Below are 21,703 nucleotides of genomic sequence, written 5' to 3'. Positions count from 1 at the left end.
TAAGCTAAACCAAGGATTGGCTAAACTAAATTTGCTGATTTGGCAGTATCTTAGTGAAATATCTCCGAATGTTTTTATGATCCTAGGAACCAAGACATCAATTTTGTTATTGTTTGGGGTTAAAAAATAAATGTCACAATTAATGTGACCCGAATGTTGGACTAACTTGGTCTTTTGCATAACAATAATTGATCAGCCAATCTGGCTATATACTACGTTTTAGCCGATACAGTTACTCATTCTGTGTAACTTTGTATTAGTATAAACTGCAAATTGTGTTGAATAAGGAACACAAAAGATATGATCGTCACTATTATTATTGTTTACCCATGGGATGTGGGCGTTGCTGGCTGGTCAGCATTTATTGCCCATCCCTAATTGCCCAACGGGTGGAGTTCAAAGGTAACCACATTGCTGTGGATATAGCCCAGGTAAATATGGCAGATTTCCTTCCCTGAAGGACATTAGTGAAATGGCTGTGTTTTTTTTCTGACACTTGGCAAGACTTTCATGGTCATCGTGAGATTCTTAATACCAGATTTTTGTTTTATTTACTCAATACAATTCCACTGTCTACCATTGCAAGACTGGAATCTGGGTCCCCAGAACATTAGCTGAGTTTCTGGGTTAAGAGGCGAGAATAATAGCACTGGACATCGTCTTGAGTTAACTGTGTGGAGTTTGTATATTCTCCCCATTGTTTGTGTGGGTTTCCTTCCACAGTCCAAAGATGTGTAGGTTAGGTGGCTTAGCCATGGCTTAAAAACCCCATGCAGGGGGATGGGGTGTGCCTGGGTGAATGCTTTTCAGAGGGTTGGTGCAGATTTGATGGACCAAATGGCCTCTTTCTGGGCATTCTACAGCTTTTATAACTCCACTTTTGGTCCATTGTGAACACACTGGCTGTGCATTTTAACTTGGTGCCAATTTCCTATCTTTTTCCCAAAGCCCTGCATGTTGTTTCGATTGAAATGATCATCTGATGCGGCCTGGACTGCCTGAATTATGGTCCTAGAGATTAATCCCAATAGATTTCCACTGATATGGTGACAGCATAACTCTTTAAATTTCAGATTTATAGACTGAATGAAAATAGTAACACTCATTTCTAAATAGAAGAAAGAATTCAACCAATGATAACAGGATAGGATGGTATGAAGTGATGATGACATACCTGTGCTGTGGGCTGTCTTCCTAATCTATCATATATTCCACTATTTAATACAGGTCCAAAACTCTGTTTATGCTTTATGTATTTAACTACAAAAATTTGCTTAAGTAAACTAACAAACTTTTAGCACAAAATTAATAAATTACAAACTGGGAAAATAGAAAATATAACTAAACAGGTAGTGTTTAAAAATTGATATCCCACCACCCTTTTGTATTTCCATTTCTACTTTCTTACTGTTTTATTCTGCTTTTCTTGGCTTAACTTTTTTTCATGTTTCTCTTTACTATTCTCTGCTCACGAAACCTAGAAAGGTGGACATTCGAAGATGGGGAAGTCTTGAAGTGGAATACAAATGACGGTCAGGCTTCAACCTTAGTACGGTGGTTGTCACCAATGGGGACACCTAACGATGTGGAGTGAGATCAACTGTATCTGCTTTGAAGGGGTCAGATTTGGCTTAGTGGTAGTATTTTTTCCTCTGCAACCTAAAGATTGTGGGTTCAAATCCCAGTCCAGATGTTTGAGTACGTAATCTAATTTAACACTTTACTGCAGAACTGAGTGAATGCTGCTTTGGATGCAATTTTGAATCCGAGGCCCTGTTTTCCTTTGGGGGTAGATTTGAAATATTCTCTGGTATACTTTTGGAGGTTAGCAGGAATGTTGTTCCCATAACCAATCAACATCACTTGAAAAATATTATCTGGCCATTACCTTGTTATGCCACCTTCCCACATATCAACATTGACTACACTTTGAAAGTACATCATTGGCTGCAGTGTGTTTTGGGGCATCCTGAAGTCCTGAACAGTGCCTTCCTTCTTGTTTTTTAAACTGCTTTGCTTTGTTAGAACGGTTACGTGTAAGCTCATTTTTGAAATTGCTGAACAAACTCTTACAGGTGGCTGATTTGTCTTTCAAGTACAAGTCTCTCGTCAGATTCTAGGTTGACATTCCATCCAACAACCACAGTGTTGTCATCGAGTAATGAACTTACAAGACATCAAATATATAAGACTGTCAGGACATTTCATAGTAACCTATTAGACTCAAATTGGCCATTACCAAAAGATAGAAAGTCATTGAGGGAATCAATTAGGGCCATTTTTGTTTTCTCCTTGGTGATTAGACTAAGAATAGCTTCACTAGTGATATGCTGCATGCCATTTGACCTTAATGGATGGAGGAGGAACTTGCAGAGAATAAATTGGAGGAACTTTTTTTTGAATAGTAGAGTCTGTGTCTGTCTCAAGTAGGCAAATAAAGTGCCAGTGAATTAATTTGTTCTTTGATTAATTTTTGATGATTTCACACAAGTTATTGTTTTGTTGTAGAGTTTGTCTACATGTATCAGTGCATTAAGTAAATACGCTCAGCTCCAGTCCTTGTGGAAGACTCATGATTCTGACCAGGTCAGTGCCCTGACATGGAGCCTTGCCATCTATACTGTATGCAGTAAGTGTGACTTTCTTTATCAAAAAGAAAAAAAAGCTCAATGCTTGACAATACCATGTCTGTTTTGGAGACCTTAAAGGGAACATACATTGAAATTTTACAGGATTATCAAACTTGAAGTTAAAATAAGACTTTAATAGCAAGATTTGCAGGTTGTTAGAGATATGGGGAGACTTAAATATGACAATGAAAGATTTAAATATGAGGTGATCGGGAATTGGTTGGTCAGAAGACTGGTTGACATGAGTAATGGGCAAACAAGACTTAGGGCTAGATTTTATGGGCATACCTTCAGTGCACACAAATAGGGCAGGTGCACAGACTCCGACCACCCTTTTCCTGGATGAAACCCAGAAGGATAACAAGACGAACACTGGAATAGATTACTTTGGTAACAAGATGCAGTAACTATTGGAACGTTTAAATGCCTGCATTATTCCAAAATAGTCAGCTCTGGATTACCTTCGATGTGGCAATGTCAGTGTTGGACAGGTTTATTTGGGGAAAAAAAAGGGAGAAAGTGAGGTCTGCAGATGCTGGAAATCAGAGTCGAGTCGGTGGTGCTGGAAAAGCACAGTAAGTCAGGCAGCATCTGAGGAGCAGGAGAATTGATGTTTTGAGCATAAGCTCTTCATCAAGAATGAGGCTTTAGAGCCAAGGCGGCTGAGAAATAAATGGGAGGGTTGTGGGGCTGGGGGAAGGTAGCTGAGAATGAGATAGGTAGATGCAGGTGGGGGTAAAGGTGATAGGTCACAGGGGAGGGTGGAGTGGATAGGTGGGAAGGTAGATGGACAGGTAGGACAGGTCAAGAGGACAGTGCTGAGTAGGAAGGTTGGATCTGGGATAAGGTGGGGGGAGAGGAAATGAGAAAACTGGTGAAATCCATATGTGGTTGCAGGTTCCCAAGGCGGAAGAGGAGGCTTTCTACCTCTAGGCGTCGGGTGGTTAGGGTTTGGCAATGGAGGAGGCCCAGAACCTGCATGTCCTTGGGAGAGTGGAAGGGGGAAGTTGAAGTGATTGGTCACAGAATGTTTTGTGCATGTGTTCCGGAGATGTTCTCTGAAGCGTTTTGCAAGTAGGCATTCTGTCTCCTCAGTGTAGAGGAAACCACATCGGGAAGCAACAGATACTGTAAATGACGTGTGTGGAAGTCCGTCAGAGATTTACTTGCACCCCCACCTTCACCTACCTATCGCATTCTCAGCTACCTTTCCCCCCCCCAGCCCTAGCCCCACCCCCCTCCCATTTATCTCTGAGTCCCCTTGACCCACAAGCCTCATTCCTGATGAAGAGCTTATGCTCAAAACGTTGATTCTCCTGCTCCTCATATGCTGCCTGACCAGCTGTGCTTTTCCATCACCCCACACTCAAGATTTATTTGGAAGTACAAGCTTTCAGAGCACTGCTCCTTCATCAGCTAGCTATCTGTCAAAGGAGCATTGCTCTGAAAGCTTGTACTTTCAAATAAACATGTTAGAGTATAGCCTGATGTTGTTGGATTACTTTTGGCATTATGCAATTACTAATAATTGTATTATTCTTTATACAGCCAGAATCTTCACCACCCTGGTGACAACGGCAGACACTGCAGGTGAATGGATTTTATGTGATTACCAAGTAATTCCAACTAATTTTTAGATGGGTTTGTACATTTAGAGAGAATAATAGAAGCAATAATAGAATTAGATTCCCCAAAAAATTTAGCTTTTAAAAATTTTATAAAAGTTATAGTATCTTTTAAATTTTTCACTGAAACTGAATATTAATATCCTAAGACCATGTAGTCAAAAAGGAATACTGTTTTCCAAGGCACTGTGGTATAAAATATTGCAAACATGAATATGCCATTCTCTACTGTGCATAAATGGCATTATCATATGAATTAAGTGACTCCTAAACTAATACCACAACCACAGTAACTATCTTCTTGAACTGATCTACCACTTTCCATTTAATCATTGCTGTTGAATTTGAAGGCTTTTTTTTGAGCAATGTTTAAGCTCAGTTTCCATTTATTCAGCTTACAAATGTGTAACTCACTTTTTGGAACAGCAGTTATGTAGTTCCATACAGAAGTAGCTCCTTGGTTCAGTACATTCATTCTGCTGCATAATGCAGCTGCAAAGAATTGGCAACCAAACCAGAAGCACAAACACTTACAGGGTGGGATGCTTGTATGTTATTCGATGTGTAGACAATTGGGCATAATAGTCCCAGTTCATTCAGGCCACATCAAAAGGCAACTACTCCCTTAAATTGTTTTGGCCAGTGGATTCCAACAGCACTTTCCATTGCTGCATTCTATCCTTGTAATCAGCCTCTCCCTTGTAGGAGAAGTTTCCTTCTGCTCACTTATTAATCAAAGAGCTGTAAATATAATTTTCAGTTGACAAATCACCAGGAACCTAGATGTCAGCTGTTTCTAAAGTTAATATCTTTAACTTGTCTTGCTTCTGGATCATTAAAAGTATGTTTAGGTTGTTTGAAATAAACGCTTTAACAGAAACATCATAATTTAAGTTAATAAATGCATGCAGTTGAATGTTGTTTTGGTTTTAGAATATCTTTACGAGCAAGTAGCCTTTCATTCTTAAAAGTGAAGCTGTAAGATTAGTATTAAGTTATTAGCTTTACTACTTACGTCCATCCTCCTTGATGTTTCTTAATGGAGGTTCCCCAAGTCTGGAGCGGTTTGTTTCTGTAATAGACTTCCTATACGATCATTTTAAAACGTAATGACTGTCGGACAAAGATGGTGCTCCTGTCAATGAGGTGCTGGTTAAATGAAGGATTGCATCACTCTTCAGACTCTCAAAAGCTTCTTTTCAAAGTTATAATTTCATACCTTGTGAGACATGAAGCCAAAAATTTACGTTCATCATTCAACTTCCTTCAGCAATTCAGTCTGATTTTGATTGATCTCAAGTTGTGTTTAGACAAATTATTTGTACATTAAGGGAAAGCAAAGTTTAGAACCAGCACCTCATTCGCAGGAGCACCATCTATGTTCTACAGTGTAATGGTCATTACATTTTAAAAATAGGCTACTTCTAATTGGGATTATTCTTCGAAAAACCAAACCCTCTGCCTTATATTGAAGCTGAAATTTTAAAAACGGAATGCCACATCCTGGGATTTCTGCACATATTTTTTTTTTTAAATCTTTATAAGTTGCAGCCAGCTTATTCCAACCAGATATTTAAATTGTTTGATAGACCAGGATAATTGGATTAATAAATGAGGATTTGTAGTTAACATTCTGACTGGAAGTTTGGTTTGCCTGTTTCTTTAAGCTGTGCATGAAAGTAACTTCAAAAAGGAGGTAGTGTGTCAAAGGAACTAAAGCTCTTCTGGCTAACTGCTGATTATAAGTAATGGAAAAAGCAGCTGATTGACTGGTGTCTTAATTCATTATTGCTTAGTCTGCTCTCAGAAGGTCTAAAGAGGCATTACAGATATCCAGTACCACTGATATAGTCACGTTACTGGGCTTATTCTTTCATTTATGAATATTTGAGTCAACTCACAAAGGAAATACTTTGACTGATTATGACAGTGGTTGAAACTACTGAAGCAGAAAAGGCACGGATGGAATGCTTGTGTACTCTGTTGTATTTCAGTTAGCAGATACTTAATCTTTGTGTTCTCAACTATTATTAGAGTAGATGACTTGATTGTTCTGTGTGGTCAATAATGATGCTTTAAAAGTACACTCATTAATTGTTCTAATCTTCTTTCCAGTTCTTATACGTTATGCCGTTATTGGTGTGTTGAATGTGTGGGTTTTGATCACGGTAATGTACTACAGGAAGACCGGAAAGCAAAAGTAGTAAACAGGGTGAGGAGCAGCACTCTACCAAACCGGTTTTCTGGATTAAATCAAATATGTCGCCTTGGTGAAAATTGACAAACAACATTTTGCATCGTGTCACAATAATGAGTAAAAACAACCAATCCAAATATGCTGAGTGAATTTTGGATCTATCCAGGGAATGCGAGAAGTCTAGCCATCAATCTGAACCCCTGGCATAGTGTAGGAGTGAGTAAATTATACTGTCAAATAAACCAAGGTGAGTAATTGACTAAATTAGGAGGTAGGACATCTCATGATTTCAGCCTATTGTCTATTTGTCCTCAGTGTGATCCTTAGAGATTCACAGCAGTTCAGTGGATGAGAATAATCTGTTAAGATTATTTTAAAAGCTTAAACAAAAACATACATTGCTGGCAAACTCAGCAGGTTTGGCAGCATCTGTCACAAGAAAGCGGAGGTAAAGTTTTGAGTCGGTGAGACTTCATTACAACAGATAATGAAGTCACCAGACTCAAAACATTAACTCTCTGCTTTCTTCCTAAAAAGATATTGCCAGACCTGTTGAGTTTTGCCAGCAATTTGTCTTTCAGATCTCCAGCATCCACACTTTTTTGTTCATTTCAAAACCTTACCATTTGAATAATTCACAGCTAACCTGAACAAAATAAAACTAATAGGAGATGCTATTTATAACAATAACAATATTTTAACAGTAATAATTGCAAGTACTAGTTTATAACCTAAGTCAAAACTTTAAGGGCAGAGCTGTGTAAACCCTTTGTGGTGAGCATGTATGATCTGCAAACAAAACCCCAGAACTATGATAAATACAGTCAAAAAAACTGAAGTTATACTTTATTGCAGATATTTTCTGTTGTATTATACACAAAAGGTACTAAACATACATTTTCTGATTTCTTTTCCACAAGCATTTAATATAACAGTAGAGTCAAAAGGTATAACACAATATTGACTAGGCTTCATCACGAGGAGGTCAAATTCCACAAAGCTGCTCCCTATGATGTTGCTGCTGCAACTTTGAATAAAAATGTGGTTTTTGGAAGTTGTGATGGCGCAGTAGGAAAAGCTGAGAGGATATTAATTTCCCTCGTTTATTCTGTGAGCCGTGCCAGAATTAGTTACTCACAAGGAAACAGATTTGCGTTGATTGTTTGTAGGTTATGTTTGCATCACAGACCGAAGGTTAAAATCAGACCAATCAGGAATAATGCTCAAAGATCTGAGACAAAATACAATGGTAGTCGCAGTAGGTAATCCAATAGTGCTCAGGGCAATAATAACCAGGACTGCATAAGGCCTTTAGAGGAATAGTCTACAAAGAGAAACCAGTGTAATAAAGAGAAAAAGAGTTCAAGCATGGTTTGGCAGACTAAATATCAGAGGAAAATACGTATTAATGAAAATAGTGATGCAACAGTCTATCCAATAAAAAAAATAAAGTTACATGGTAACTTGGTGGAATAACATCAATTCCCAGTAGTGTTCTGTAACTCAGAAAATTCAAGCATGCTTTTCCAAGGCAGGTGGAGCTTATGGCAGAATACAGAAACCCCATCAGACTCTCTAGCATTTCAAAATGGAAGGCATCTGTAATTTAGAATATGGACATTGTTTTCCTTTAGTGTCAATACTTCACAGAAATGAATTAATCTTGTTACTCACTGAGGAGAAAGATACGGTTGATGGTGAGGTTAGAGAGAGAGTTTGTTAATGCTTCAAGGCAGTTTGAGGTGAGTGCCTGGACAATCATTAAGGTAGTCAAGTTGCTAGCATCTGATGGGTTCTGAAGGAGGCAAGGAGGAGATCTTTGTATTCTCTTTAGCCATAGGCGAGGTCCCAGAAGATTCAGTAGAAGCTAATGTTCCTTTTGTTCAAAGCGGGCAATCTGGATAAGCCAGGAAATTATAGACCATTGAGATGTACATCAGTGATAGGAAAATTATTGAAGATTCTGAGGAACAGGATTTGCTCACATTTGTAGAAAAATGGACTTATTGGAGATAGTCAACATGGCTTTATGCAGGGAAGATCTTGTCTCTCAAAGTTGATTGAGTTTTTTGAGGAAGTGACAAAGGTGGTTGAGGAGGGTAAGGCAGTTGATGTTGTTTACATGGACTTTTAGTAAAGCATTTGACAAGGCCACTCTTGGTAGGTTGGTCCAGAAGATTAAATCACGTGGAATCAATGGTGAATTATCCAGTTGGATGCAAAATCGCTTAGGTGTAAATGACAGAGGGCTATTGTGGAGCGGTGTTTTTCTGACTGAAAGTTTGTAACTTCTGGTGTTCCACAAGGGTCAGTGCTGGAACCTCTGTTGTTTGTTTGTAAATATAAATAAATGATTTGGATGAAAATGTTGATGGGATCCGATTAGTAAGTTTGCAGATGACATAAATTGATGGGTTGTGGATAGCAAAGGAAGGATACAGCAGGATCAGTTGAAAGGTTGGGCAGAGAAATGGCAGATGGAGTTTAATCCAGACAGGTGTGAAGTGATGTATTCTGGGAGGTCAAATGCAATATGAAATTATACAGTAAATGGCAGGATTCTTTGGAGCATTGATATAGAAAAGTATCTTGGGGTCCAAGTCCATAGTTCCCTGAACATAGCAACACAAGTAGATAAGGTGGTAAAGAAGGAATGCTTGGCTTCATAAGTCAGGGCACGGAATATAAAAGTTGGCAGGTCATGTTGCAACTGTATAAGACTTTGGTCAGGCTACATTTGGAGTACTGTGTACAGTTCTGGTTGTTACAGTATAGGAAGAGGATACAGAAGAGGTTTACAAGGATGCTGCCTAAATTGGAGTGTATTAGCTTAAGGCGTGGTTGGACAAACTTGGATTGTTTTCACTAGACCATCAAAAGGTGAGGGGCAACCTGATACAAGTGTATAAAATTGAAAGGTGTGGATAATCAGAGTCTCACTTCCAAGGTGGAGATGTCAAATAATAGGGGACAGAGGTTTAAAATGAGTGTGGTTGGGGGCAGTTTAAAGGGGATGTGCAAAGAAAATCTTTTTTACATGGAGGAATCTGGAACACACGTCCAAGGGAGGTGGTAGAAGCGGATAAATTTTACTCTTGTAAGTAGCATTTAAACAGATAAGAGGGATAGGGACCATGTGCTGGCAATGGGATTAGTTTAGAATAGCATCATAGTTGACACAGGCAACTAAATTCCTGTGCTGTATCTTCCACTGTTCTAGAACAGTAGAAATTCACATACTTATAAGTGAGAATGGAAAAGTAAATATAAACTGTAAAATGGACTTAGAAATGGACTTGTACTTAATTCAAATATATGCTCAGTGGCTCTAGATAAATAACAAATCTTAGGTGTTGACATAACATTAGTTAAAATATGTGGAATCTTGTAGTTTAAGTATGAAATCAATATAATCAAGGAATGTGGCATTTGTAGTATTTCACCAGTGTTGATAGCTGCTGGTTTCAGAGTTACAAGTAATCCTGCCATGTTCAGAAATTCCATTACAAACAACGAATGTTTTTTTTAAAAAGTTTGAAAACAAGTGACTTTCTTTAAAATCTAGGACATCTTAAAGGTTTAAGAAGTTTCAGTTTTGTTGTAAATTTCATATTTATGTTGTTTTTAATCAAATTCTGAATTCAACGATGCATGCAGATATTTAATAGAGAAACTTCTTCTGTGATTTACCTATAGTTAGAAAGAGTTGGAGACCAAAACCAATCAGTTTTTCTTTCCAACAGAAACTATCCCATGAATTTCAGTGCTGCATTTTAAAATGAAAATTACAGCCAGATTTTTAACTAAACTTCTCAACATTTATAATATTTAAATGATTGTAGCAACAGAATTGGTTTGCATATTATACTATGTATTGTTGCAGTGAGTGAAAGCACATATATATAAGCCATTACCAAAATTATTAAAATTACTAAATGTAAATATGATTCAAGGTGCATAACAAAGTATAATCATTGTCCATTTCAAAGAACCATAATTTCCTTTTGAATGCCTCATTTGAACCTGTCTCCATCACTCTCTTTCAGACCTTAATGCTTCTCATATCACTTTAAATCTCTTATTCTTGATCCTTTTGCAAGTAGCAATAGCTGCTCCAACATGCCATGATTTTGAATACCTCTTGCAAATTGTATCTTGGACAAACAGAGATTAAAAACTAAAAGGTCTGGCAGCATCTGTAAAGAGAAATCAAAGTTGACCTTTCCGGCCACTTGACCCGAAAAGTTAACTGAGTTTTCTCCACAGATGCTGTCAGACCTGCTGAGCTTTTCCAGCAATCTCCTTTCAGTTTTTACTTAAGTTGTATCTCGATCTTTTCTAAGGAAAAGAGTCTCAACATCTCTAATCTAATTTCATAATTGAAATTTTCCTCCATTGAACCATTCACATGAATCTTTTCTATGCTTCCCCCATGCCTTCATATTCTTGCTAATGTGTGGCACCCAGAACTGCATGCAATACAAAAATATAATGTCCTTGCTCTTTTTCTCTACGGCCCTATTAAAGCCTTGGATACCATGTGTTTTATTAACTCCTCTTTAAACCTATCGTGACACCTTCAATAACTTGTGCATATACGCACCCAGTTCCTTCTCTTCCTGCTGTCCCTTGAAAAAAATGTACACTTTTTGTACTGTGTTTTCTACCAATCAATTAAATCACAATGTTTCTCTGCATTACACTTGATCTGTCACCTGTCCACCCATTCCACTAACTTGTTTATGACCCCTCGAAAATCCTACAAAATGACCTAATTTTAATGTAATTTCATCCATGTTTTCCTGTTGGAACTAAATATGAATATAAATTACAGAAAACGTGGACGACAGATCATTGGCTTACTTTTGTACTTGAACTACATTTAAGTTTTGTCTATAACTGGTAAATATGGAACTTAAAATTTGTACAAGTGACTTTTCATACAATGTAATGTGACTGCCTGTTTTTACATAAGACACACCGATTAGTCATAAATTTATCTTTGATATCTATCTGCCTTCATGCCTTAATTTGTTTTATAAAATATGTAAAAGCTCTCATCGTTTTCTAGTCTAGGTTTATTCCTGCTTTTTTGATTATTTTAATGGTTGTGTATCTCAGTTTTATTTTATCGTTGTTAAGAAGGAATTACCACTAATCTAGTTGAGACAATTTTGCTATCGAATTATGCCACTTTTATGTGTCTTGTTTCATTATGTAGTATTGGTAGAAAATGCCATGTTTCTGCATTGAAGCCTTGAAAGATGTATATTCAGAAGATGTTGTAGATGTACCATTGACTAAAAGGTATAGTCTTATAAAACAGGGATAGCAAGCCCTTAATATAACTGAGTTTGCAATGGTGTACAGGTAGTTCTCCTATAATGCCGTAGTTGCATTCCAGCGAAGCCTCACTAAATAGAAATAATGGAGCCTGTGGGAAAAGGTTGGCACAGACCAGCAAAAAACACTCAGAATAGCTCAAAAATCACCAAAAGGTCTAAATGAAAGTATAGCACAGCCTGAATGAAGGTTGAAATCATACTTATTAACAAAACAGAAGTAAATTTAACACAGTACATTTAAAAATGTCAGAAAGTTGCTCTCTGTCAGCAGCTGACATCACGCAAGTGCAGGACGACACAAAGACTGGCACTGAAATAGTGTGTACACAGAACAAAGCGTGCTATTGCCAATGGTAGCAAACATTCTCCAAAATACCATTCCCTAATACTTCAGCAATGTTATAGGTAAATTACGCTGCCGAAATGTGCATTATATCAGAATTATCTGACCCTCAAAATTGCCCAGTTGTTTCTAACTACATTTTATAAATAATTACTTTTAAACAAAATGTTATAAACTTTATGGCCAAGTATATTATTTGGCCATAAAGTTAAAGTAATTTAAGTTCTAAAATCCAATTTTCTTTGAGCATAACCCCCACACTCACCGGTAGACACATCTAAGGGATAAATTTAAAAATGTAATTTTGTCAGTGCAATTAACTTTTCAAATGATGGACTCCAGGCTTTCATGAAGTCCTTGGACAATTTTTTTTTAAAAACAGGCCTCTATAAAGCTGTATATCTTGCTTGAATTCCAAAGTCACCAGTTAATGCAAACAGCTTCAGCAGATCATCAGAACATTCAACAATTCAATAATTTGAAATTAGATAGAGCAGAAGATAGCAGTCTCTGCAGCTTCCAAAAATCACTTTCCTGCTTTTAGTACATTGAATTGCACTTACCAGTACACTGATACAGGTGTCAGTTAGCTCAGTTGAGTGGATGGCAATGGGTTCAATTCTCACACCAGCTGAGGTTCCTTCTCACCTTCTCCCCTCAGGTGAAACCATCACCAGTCGTCCCTCTGTAATGAGAGAGCAACTGTGTAGTCCAAGAGGATTATGGTGACTTTGCCTTTACATTGATATATCCTACAGTTTTCTTCTTCACTACCAACCACATAGCCAACTTTCATAATGTATCTAAACTTCACAATTGTGCTCTTTATTAAAACAAAATCTGATTTCTATCATATTTTCCAGGGGGCTTTTTTTGGTTGCAAATTAACATAAATGGGCCTGTCATTGCTGGAAGGCATGAACTATTTTGAAACCTGATTCTTTTTCAAAAATTGGACAACCTTTTTGGACTCAAAATGGCCTGGGCTGATCACATGGTCATATTCCTAGAAACTTCTGAATCCCACCTGCATAGTATAAAATAAAGGACTTCCAGCCAGCACGAGGCAAGAAACCATGAAGGCCTACTATGCTAAAATGAATGCCTACGCTTTTAATTCCCTTTTGAACTTGCAATGGAAACTCTCATGGTGGTTGGGGGGGCTACTGTTAAAGTTGCACTGCTAGGCTAATTGGTAGGTTCTTAAGCTATCAAAATTGGCATTCAGCATCTGAAATGCCCAACTCTGTCACATGCCTAAAAGCAGAGTTTGTTCGACGACTCAGAATTCCAAAATTCAGACAGTTGGGCTCTTAACATCGCAAGAATAGCATCGAGAAGACTTGCTTTACATCGCTCTCTCTCAAAAGTCTCACCTCAAGAAAGAAGCTTGGACATCAGCTGCCAAACTGCACTAATTGTCTGCATACAAGAATAATTGTCACATCTTTGCCATCATCTGCTTCCCAGGAAAAGAATTGCTACAAATTAAGACAACATACTTTCAACTGGCCACTAACTCAATGGACTCAAAGTCATGTGTATTAGCAATATTGTTGGATTTTGAGAAATTCATAAATTGTAACTGTTTCTTTCACATTGTATGCTTGTGTGTTTGAATGAAGTAGCAGAACAATTTCCCACAGGTTGCGTGTTTTGTTAATAAATTCTACCTTTAATTTCACCTTAATGCATTTTGCTGTGGGTTTATTTCAACAGTTGGAATCCAAAAGCAGGTTTGCAGATCACCCATCAGCTCACCTCAATAAAGGTGCCACCGTGGGCGGCACGGTGGCACAGTGGTTAGCACTGCTGCCTCACAGCGCCTGAGACCCGGGTTCAATTCCCGCCTCAGGCGACTGACTGTGTGGAGTTTGCACGTTCTCCCCGTGTCTGCGTGGGTTTCCTCCGGGTGCTCCGGTTTCCTCCCACAGTCCAAAGATGTGCAGGGTTAGGTGAATTGGCCATACTAAAATTACCCGTAGTGTTAGGTAAGGGGTAAATGTAGGGGTATGGGTGGGTTTCGCTTCGGCGGGTCGGTGTGGACTTGTTGGGCCGAAGGGCCTGTTTCCAGACTGTAATCTAATCTAATCTAATCTAATTTAAAGTAATTTAAATTCATTTAATTCCCCATTTGTCAGTGTCAAATTAAAATAACTCTCAAATTTCTGTTATATTTCCACCCAAAAATCAGGCCTGAAAATTCACATGGATTGTAAAAACAAAATGATGATTCAATGTTTTGCACAGAAATACTGCTCCAACATGGCATATTGAAGTAAATGAAAATACTGTTTCATTACAATATGCAAAGGGAGGCAGGTTAGTATTATAATAGAAACCTGATTTGTACATTGTTAAAAAGTAATGTCAGTAAATGGAAAGAAAATGATGTTAAAAATGGAAACAAACCCAAATTCAATGCTCCATGTCTGAATATATTGATAGCAGAAATAGAAATAAGACATGGTTACACAGTGACCAGAACATTCAGGAGGTATTTGACATTTTGGGAAGAAAGTAGAAGGAATAAAATCTGAATTAATTTTGGTACAAAAGATGTAAGTAGGAACTATTTAAGAAAGCACCAGTGCAAGTGGTTTATAGTTGCCTCGTTATAGCTGCATTGCAGGACAGAGCATATATGTAAAGCTATAACAGTATGGTGTATGGACCATACTTCAATAATTGAGATGTTAATGTTCAAAATGATTGGACAAATCAAATTGGTAAAAGGTAGTCCAAAAGAAATGTTCATAATGTATTTAAGACAGTATCTCAAAATAATGCATTCTGGAACCAATATGGAACAGACTACATATCCCCAGGTCAAGAATAATGAGACAGGATTAATTAATTATTGTCATATATAAGAGATTTTCTAGGCAAAAGTGATCATAAAATGCTGTAATTTCAGTTTCAAGTGAACCACGTGGTTTTAAAACTAGAGCTCTTAAAGGTAATTACAAGGGTATGAAGACAATGTTGGCTTGATTAAACTGATTATGTAGGTTAAAGGGATAAGACACATGGCAAGCTGCACGTCTGGCTGGGAGTGACCTGTAATATCAATCTGAGAACAATAAGAAATAGATGGGGTCAAAGGGGTGGCTTCTGAAAGCAACCCCTCTCTCACCCTTATCTTCGAACACTTTGCCCTTATAATCTTGACCCTGCAACAAAAATTTTAAAATGACTTACCTTCTTACTGCTTGATTCTTCTTAGTGTAGGCCACATTGTTAGGTCAGCAGCTTCTGGCGACTTGGGATGTCAATGTCGAGGGCAGTGATTCTTGCCCTGTCAGCTGAGAGTGTTGATTGGCATGCAAGCAGATGAATCATCTCCATAGCAGTGGCCATTTGCCACCTAACAACCAAACTCATATTTACAGAACAAAATCAGAGAACCCAGTTTTATAATCAGCAATAAAAATAACTTTCTAATTATGCTTTATAATCAAAGTTTATGTTGTCAGTGTTACTTTTAGCTAACCGTTTATATTTTATATCTATTTAGTCCCATCTCCCATCCTATTTGTGGGATATGTACATTATACAATGACTTAACATTAAGTGTTCCATTTAAATCACAATTAAATTAAAATTCCGATTGTTCCTGAAACTTAAGTCAGTAAGCCACGTTTTCAATTCTTCAAATCAAACCAAGTCTTCCATATATTAAGAGAGAGAGTCCATTGAGAGAAAACAGAAGGCCAGCTCTCTCTCCATTGACGAAAGGAATCAAAGCTATTGTTGTTTCACCTCTGGATACCTGGGTTTGAATTTAGCCAGAATGGCATTTGTTTTTCAGATTTCTGTTCGGGTGGGATCCCAACTGAAAGTAATTTGAAAAGACTCAACTTTAGTCTTTATAGGCACTGGTGCACAGTGCAAAATAGCTGACAAGTAAAAGGGGGAAAATGGCAGAAAATAAATTTTAAAAAGTTATGGTACCAAAAATAGTCAATTCTCTATACTTAAACTTCAAGTAACATCTAAACAATATTTTTCAATGGTACAAGCAAATATCAAGCAAGAGCACATCAACTTGCTTTTTTCTCTGGATGCAGAAAGAAAGGAGTCTCCTGGATACGGTCTCAGCTTGAATGCTGGGTGAACCTTGCAACCACTGACTGAAGTATACCTCAATTGATCAGGTGTACCACATGCTGAGGTGAAGGGATTTGGAAAGGAAAGGAAGATTGGAAATGAGACCGCAATTTGCAATAGGATTTCAAGAGTAGTGTGTTACAATGCATGAAAAAGAAACACTATTAACATGTGAAGAATATTTAAGGAACATAAATGTACAATCTTGGAATATTCTAGAAGTATAATTAAGTAGTCCTTATAGAAATGTCAGGATTTTTTTTTAAATAGGTGGTATTTGAAGGTGTCATAACAAAGCATTCCAGTTTATCCATCAATAACTGCAGAAAAGCCTTGCAAAATATAGAGACTCCACATACTCCAGATGAATATTACACCTTTAAAGCAGTTCAAAGCTGACAGGTGCTGTGTAACCTGACAACCACAGGAGAAATGAATACCAGAAAGTCAGACTTTCATTTTCTATAACAAATTCCAGAATTTCCAAAGGTTTTACAATCAATTAACTACTTTTGCAGTGCACTCACTAAGGTAAGAAACAAGAATTGTACAAAATAAATGCGCACACAAACAAAATATGGTGATGACCAGGCAATCAATGATTTGTAAAGGGAAAATAATGCCCAGACACCTAAGAAAACTCCCCACTCTCTTCTTGAAATTGTACCATCAAATGTTTTATGTTCACCTGAGAGTTCAGAAAAAAGACAAAGGTTTAACATTTGGTGGATGAGCATCAGTATCCGCTAATGATCCAATTTCCATTCTGATCGATGTTCACACATCTTGACTGGTATAAATCAAGGAAGATATTTCATAATTATTAAAGATACATTCCAGTAAGAAAGGTATTAGAGGTGGGACAAACCATCCATATGGGGCTAATTAAATATTGCAACAAATTGAAAAAGCATACAATTCCACAAAGACTGATAGCAGTGAAGGTCAGAAGATTGGATGAGGTATAATGAATCACAATTTAAAAAGGGACAGTTAAGATATAGCAGAAAGCTGGCTAACAGCAACTAAAAAGGTACTAAGAGTTTCTACAGGCATTTAAAAAGAGCAACTCACTTTAGAAGTGTCTGGGAATTAATCATGGAAAATAAATGGCAGATGAACTGAAAGGATTATGTGTTTATCTCTACTGTAAAAGATACAAAATCCCAAAAGTAATTTTAAGTGAAAGGAAGAGAGAAAATTAATTACAACCACCATTCTTTCTAGAGTCTTAAAATAAGTTGTTGCTGAGATAACGGATATATTATTTTTAATTTTATAAAAATCCCTAGATTTTGGAGAAGTTTCATCAGACTGGAAAATAGGCAGGGAGAAAAAAAATCATTACCTAATATATCCTCCACGCTACCATTATCACCACGCTAGGAAATCGATGAAAAATGCATGAGGGTATACAAGGAGGAGCACCAGGCACACCTAAAAATGAGATGTCAACCTGGCACAGTTACCAAACAGGACCAACAGCAAGTGATAAACAGAACTAAACGATTCCACAACCAATGGATCTGCAGTCCTGTCACATCCAGTCATGAATTGTGGCAGACAATTAACTCACTGGAGGAGGGGAGTTCCACAAATGTTTCCAAGTTTAATGACGGTAGAGCCTAGTACATCAGTGCCAAAGATAAGACTGAAGCATTTGTAACAATCTTCAGCCAGAAATGCCAAGTGAATGATCTATCTTGGTCTCCTCCAAAGGTCCCAGCATCACAGATACCAATCTCCAGTCAATTCAATTCACTTCATGTAATACAAAGGAACAGCTGGAGGCACTGGAGAATGTAAAGGCTATGGGCCCTGACATTCTAGCAACTGAACTGAAAGCTTGTGCTCCAGAACATGCTGAATCCCTAGCTAAGCTGTTCCAGCTACAACACTGGCACCTACCAAACAATGTGGAAAATTGCCCAGTTATGTTCTGGACATAAAAATCAGGACGATTCCAAACCAGCCAATTACCACAATTTCAGCCCACTCTCAATCATAAAAGTGTCATCAACATATTATCAAGCAGCACCTATTCAGCAATAACCTGTTCAATGATGCACAGTTTGAGTTCCACTAGGACCACTCAGCTCTTGACCTCATGGCAGCCTTGGTTCAAGCATGGATAAAAAGGCCGAATTCCAGAGGAGAAGCGAGTATGACAGCCTTGATATCAAGGCCACATTTGACCAAGTCTGGCATCAGAGAGCTCTACCCAGACTGGAGTCAATAGGGATCAGAGGCAAAGTATCTGTTGGCTCATGTCATAGTTTGCATATGCGAAGGTGGTTGTGGTTGTTGATCAGTCATCTCAGCTGCAGGATATCTATGCAGGAGTTCCTCAGAGAAGTGTCTCACGCCCAACCACCTTCAACAGCTTCATCAATAACTTTCCTTCTGATGGAGGCCAGACTCACCACATACATAGTGGCTAAAAGAACAGGTCAGTGGCAAGGAATACTGCAGCCAATAACCTATATCCTGACTCCTCAAAGCCTGTCCACCATTTACAAGGCATTAGTGAGTGCACTGGAATATTTCCCACTTGCCTGGTTGAGTACAGCTCCAACAACATTCAAAACTAACATCATACAGAACAAAACAGCCCACTTGACTGGCATTAAGTCCACAAACATTCAGTCACTCCACCAAGAATGCTCAGTAGCAGCAGTGAGATGCACTGCAGAAGTTCACTAAAGACTGTCATCCAAACCTATGACTACTACCACTTAAAAAGAGAGGCGGCAGATACATGGGAATACCACCACCAGCAAGTTCCCTGTAAGCCACTCACCTGACTTGGAAATAGACTGTTCCTTCACTATCGCTTGTTCAAAACTTGGAATTCCCTCTCTAAGCACATGGACGATAGTGGTTCAAGATGGCAGCTCACCACCATCTTCTCAAGGGAAACTAGAGACAGGCAATAAATACTGGCCCAGCCAGCAACGCCCTTGTCTAATGAATGGATAAACATAAAGAACAATTTAAGTTTGTTTTTAATCTTAAATGGAAGAAATCAGAAAGATAGTTAACTTCTGACAACGGGAACTATTGGAGTCTATTATAATGGAAGTTATAACACAGCATTTCAAAACTCAGTCAGAGTCCAGTTTGAAAAGGAAATAGTGTTTGAATAAAATATCAAAACCTTCAAGAAAGTAACAAGCAACATAATTACAGAGGAACCTGTAAATGTGATGTACTTAAATTGTCAGAAGGTATTTCATAAGACATCACATCAAAGGTTATTAAGTAAAATACAAACTCATGGACAACATGTTATCACAGACAAAGGATAAGTCAGCTAACAGGAAAACAGTAGGATTTAATGGGTAAGTGCAAAGACTAAAGCGCAAATTGTGTAAAAATAAGCCAGTCAGTTTAACCTCAGGAGTGGCAGAGCTTTTAAAAATAACTCAAGAAAAAATTAACAGTTTGTTCTGTATGGATTCAGAGCTTCTGTAAAACAGCATGAATAAATGCCTCTTTAAAGCAAAAGGCTTACAAAAAATTATTGAAAGGTTTAAGCAAGCTTGGTTTTCATTTGTGAGCATAACATCTCTCTAATAATAGTATTAAAGACTTTATACAACAAAAAAAGGAAGGCTACATAATGGTTTTATTGTCAAATATGTTTACATTATCTTCAGCATACTGTAGTTGTATAAAACATGCATTTCAGGATGAAAGCCTTTATAAATACAAAATGGCCAAGCCAATATAAATTATGTATTTTGTAAGATTGCATGTAAAACAATATATATGTACGAATGGCCCATTTGCAAGGGCTCAGCTTTCCAGCTACACACGAGTCCTCATTATGAACTACTGCAACCGTGCTAGAGTCTACACTACAGCTACAGTAATAGAGAACTCTATACAAACTTTTAAAATACATCTACAGTATGACTTTAGTTAAATCATTTTAGAGTTTGTAAAAATTTTTATATATGTGCTGTGAGAATGTAGTAAAAATAACAGACACGGATGCTTTTTTTAAGAAATAATAATGAAAATAAAACATCTAGAATGGTACACAAACCAAGGCAAATAAGGTTTCATAGCACTTAGTGAGTCTAATGGATTACAAATCCCATAAATTTGTTATTACAGTAATATAACTGAAAGGGCCAATACCATGTCATTCCTTGTACGATTAGTTTTCAAAGGGTAGTAACAGTTGTACATTAGCTAGCTCTTTTTACTATTCCATACATGAATATTTTCTTCAATAATTTTATAGAAACACATTCAAAATTGGCCAATGCAAATGGTTACATGTAAAAATAGTGCACTATTTTTCTTAACAATAAACTCTCATTTAATTTCCATTATAACAGTCATCAGTAAACTTCAATTTAACAGGATGGGCAAACATTTAGAAAATGTTAAGGCGTTATTTTGATACGAAATGAAAATCACGACTTGCCCATTATAAAATGTGTATTTCTGACTGATAACATTCTCAAAACTTCCTCAACCTGAAGGACTGCAATTTTCCCAGATTCCTTTCAGATGCAGCTTCCTATAATATGCTCATAAGCAAATCTGTTAAACTCTATGGCTTTATACAAGTGCATAGATGCAACTGTGATAACAAAAGCTTGTTCTTTATACATACCGTGGATGTACTTTGTGCCAAGCCAATTGTGGTTTCCTTTCACTAATTACTATTCTGAATACAACTGAAAAGGTATGACTGACTCAAATTCCGAAGCTCTCTTGGGTTGTTCCAGACAACATACTTTCATATGACCATCATATTTGGTTTCTTATTCTAGTTAAACTGATGTAACCACCTCAAGTTCATCATTCTGCTTGAAAACATTTCAGTTCACTGGGCAGTGGCGCATTTCTCCATCCTGCGTCCCAACCAATCTAGTGTTTATTTCACTTGGTTGCCAAGTAGTATCACATCCAAGAGAGCTTTACAGAGATTATGCATAACAACCAACCTGGGGGCATCTTTACATCAACTTCTATTGCTGTCTGGGATTGCATCACACCAATACTGTTCCCAGGTTTAGAATTTTACATTGCTGCAAAGTGCTGTAAACTATTGTGAAACTTTTGATCTGTAGACAGTCATGTTTAGCTCCTTTCATATAAAATAAATTGCAGCATTTTGTGCACTCTTGTTTGAATGTCAGAGTATACTACAGTCTATTTTTTTTCTGCTGAGGAGGAAACCCATAATCTCGAACATTGCTGCATTCCCCAGCACACAGTTAGCTGAAAAAGAAACAAAGATAAATGGAATTAAAACATGCCTTCAACCCAGAGCTGAATACCAAACAACTCTCAATTGCTATTTCATGTTGAACTTTGACAACAAAAGAGGATAAAAATAGCAGATCCACTTAATGCTGTTTAAAATATATCATGCTGGTAGCATACTTACATGACATCAGATCAACACTAATAATTGTGTCTTGATGAAAAGT

The 21,703-nt window shown here is 37.4% G+C and overlaps 2 protein-coding genes across 18 annotated transcripts in view; one reads left to right on the top strand and one right to left on the bottom strand.

Moving 5' to 3' along the window:
• Positions 1 to 21,703, top strand: part of slc66a3 (solute carrier family 66 member 3) — a 57,012-nt gene that overhangs the window by 28,568 nt on the left and 6,741 nt on the right. Inside the window, exons 5-8 of one of the 14 annotated variants that reach the window (XR_006309525.1) lie at positions 2,509 to 2,629; positions 4,179 to 4,220; positions 6,371 to 6,699; positions 12,802 to 13,830. Coding sequence is in view for 11 of the 14 variants with exons in the window: in XM_043677738.1 (XP_043533673.1) it covers positions 2,509 to 2,629; positions 4,179 to 4,220; positions 6,371 to 6,459 (252 nt within the window). In the remaining 3 variants the exon portion in view is untranslated. Of the gene's footprint in view, positions 1 to 1,481; positions 1,699 to 2,508; positions 2,630 to 4,178; positions 4,221 to 6,370; positions 6,700 to 12,801; positions 13,831 to 21,703 lie in introns of those variants that run through there. The other 13 variants (XR_006309527.1, XM_043677738.1, XM_043677753.1 and 10 more) reach the window with 13 other exon arrangements.
• Positions 19,861 to 21,703, bottom strand: part of rock2a (rho-associated, coiled-coil containing protein kinase 2a) — a 225,482-nt gene continuing 223,639 nt past the window's right edge. For all 4 annotated transcript variants that reach the window (XM_043677706.1, XM_043677696.1, XM_043677716.1 and 1 more), the window contains one exon: positions 19,861 to 21,491. Coding sequence is in view for 1 of the 4 variants with exons in the window: in XM_043677716.1 (XP_043533651.1) it covers positions 21,488 to 21,491 (4 nt within the window). In the remaining 3 variants the exon portion in view is untranslated. The remainder of the gene's footprint in view (positions 21,492 to 21,703) is intronic.

This window comes from Chiloscyllium plagiosum, chromosome 3, assembly GCF_004010195.1.
Source record: "Chiloscyllium plagiosum isolate BGI_BamShark_2017 chromosome 3, ASM401019v2, whole genome shotgun sequence".
Lineage (NCBI taxonomy): Eukaryota > Metazoa > Chordata > Chondrichthyes > Orectolobiformes > Hemiscylliidae > Chiloscyllium > Chiloscyllium plagiosum.
Note: the sequence above shows the minus strand (reverse complement) of the source record. Positions and strands in the feature narration are given on the sequence as shown.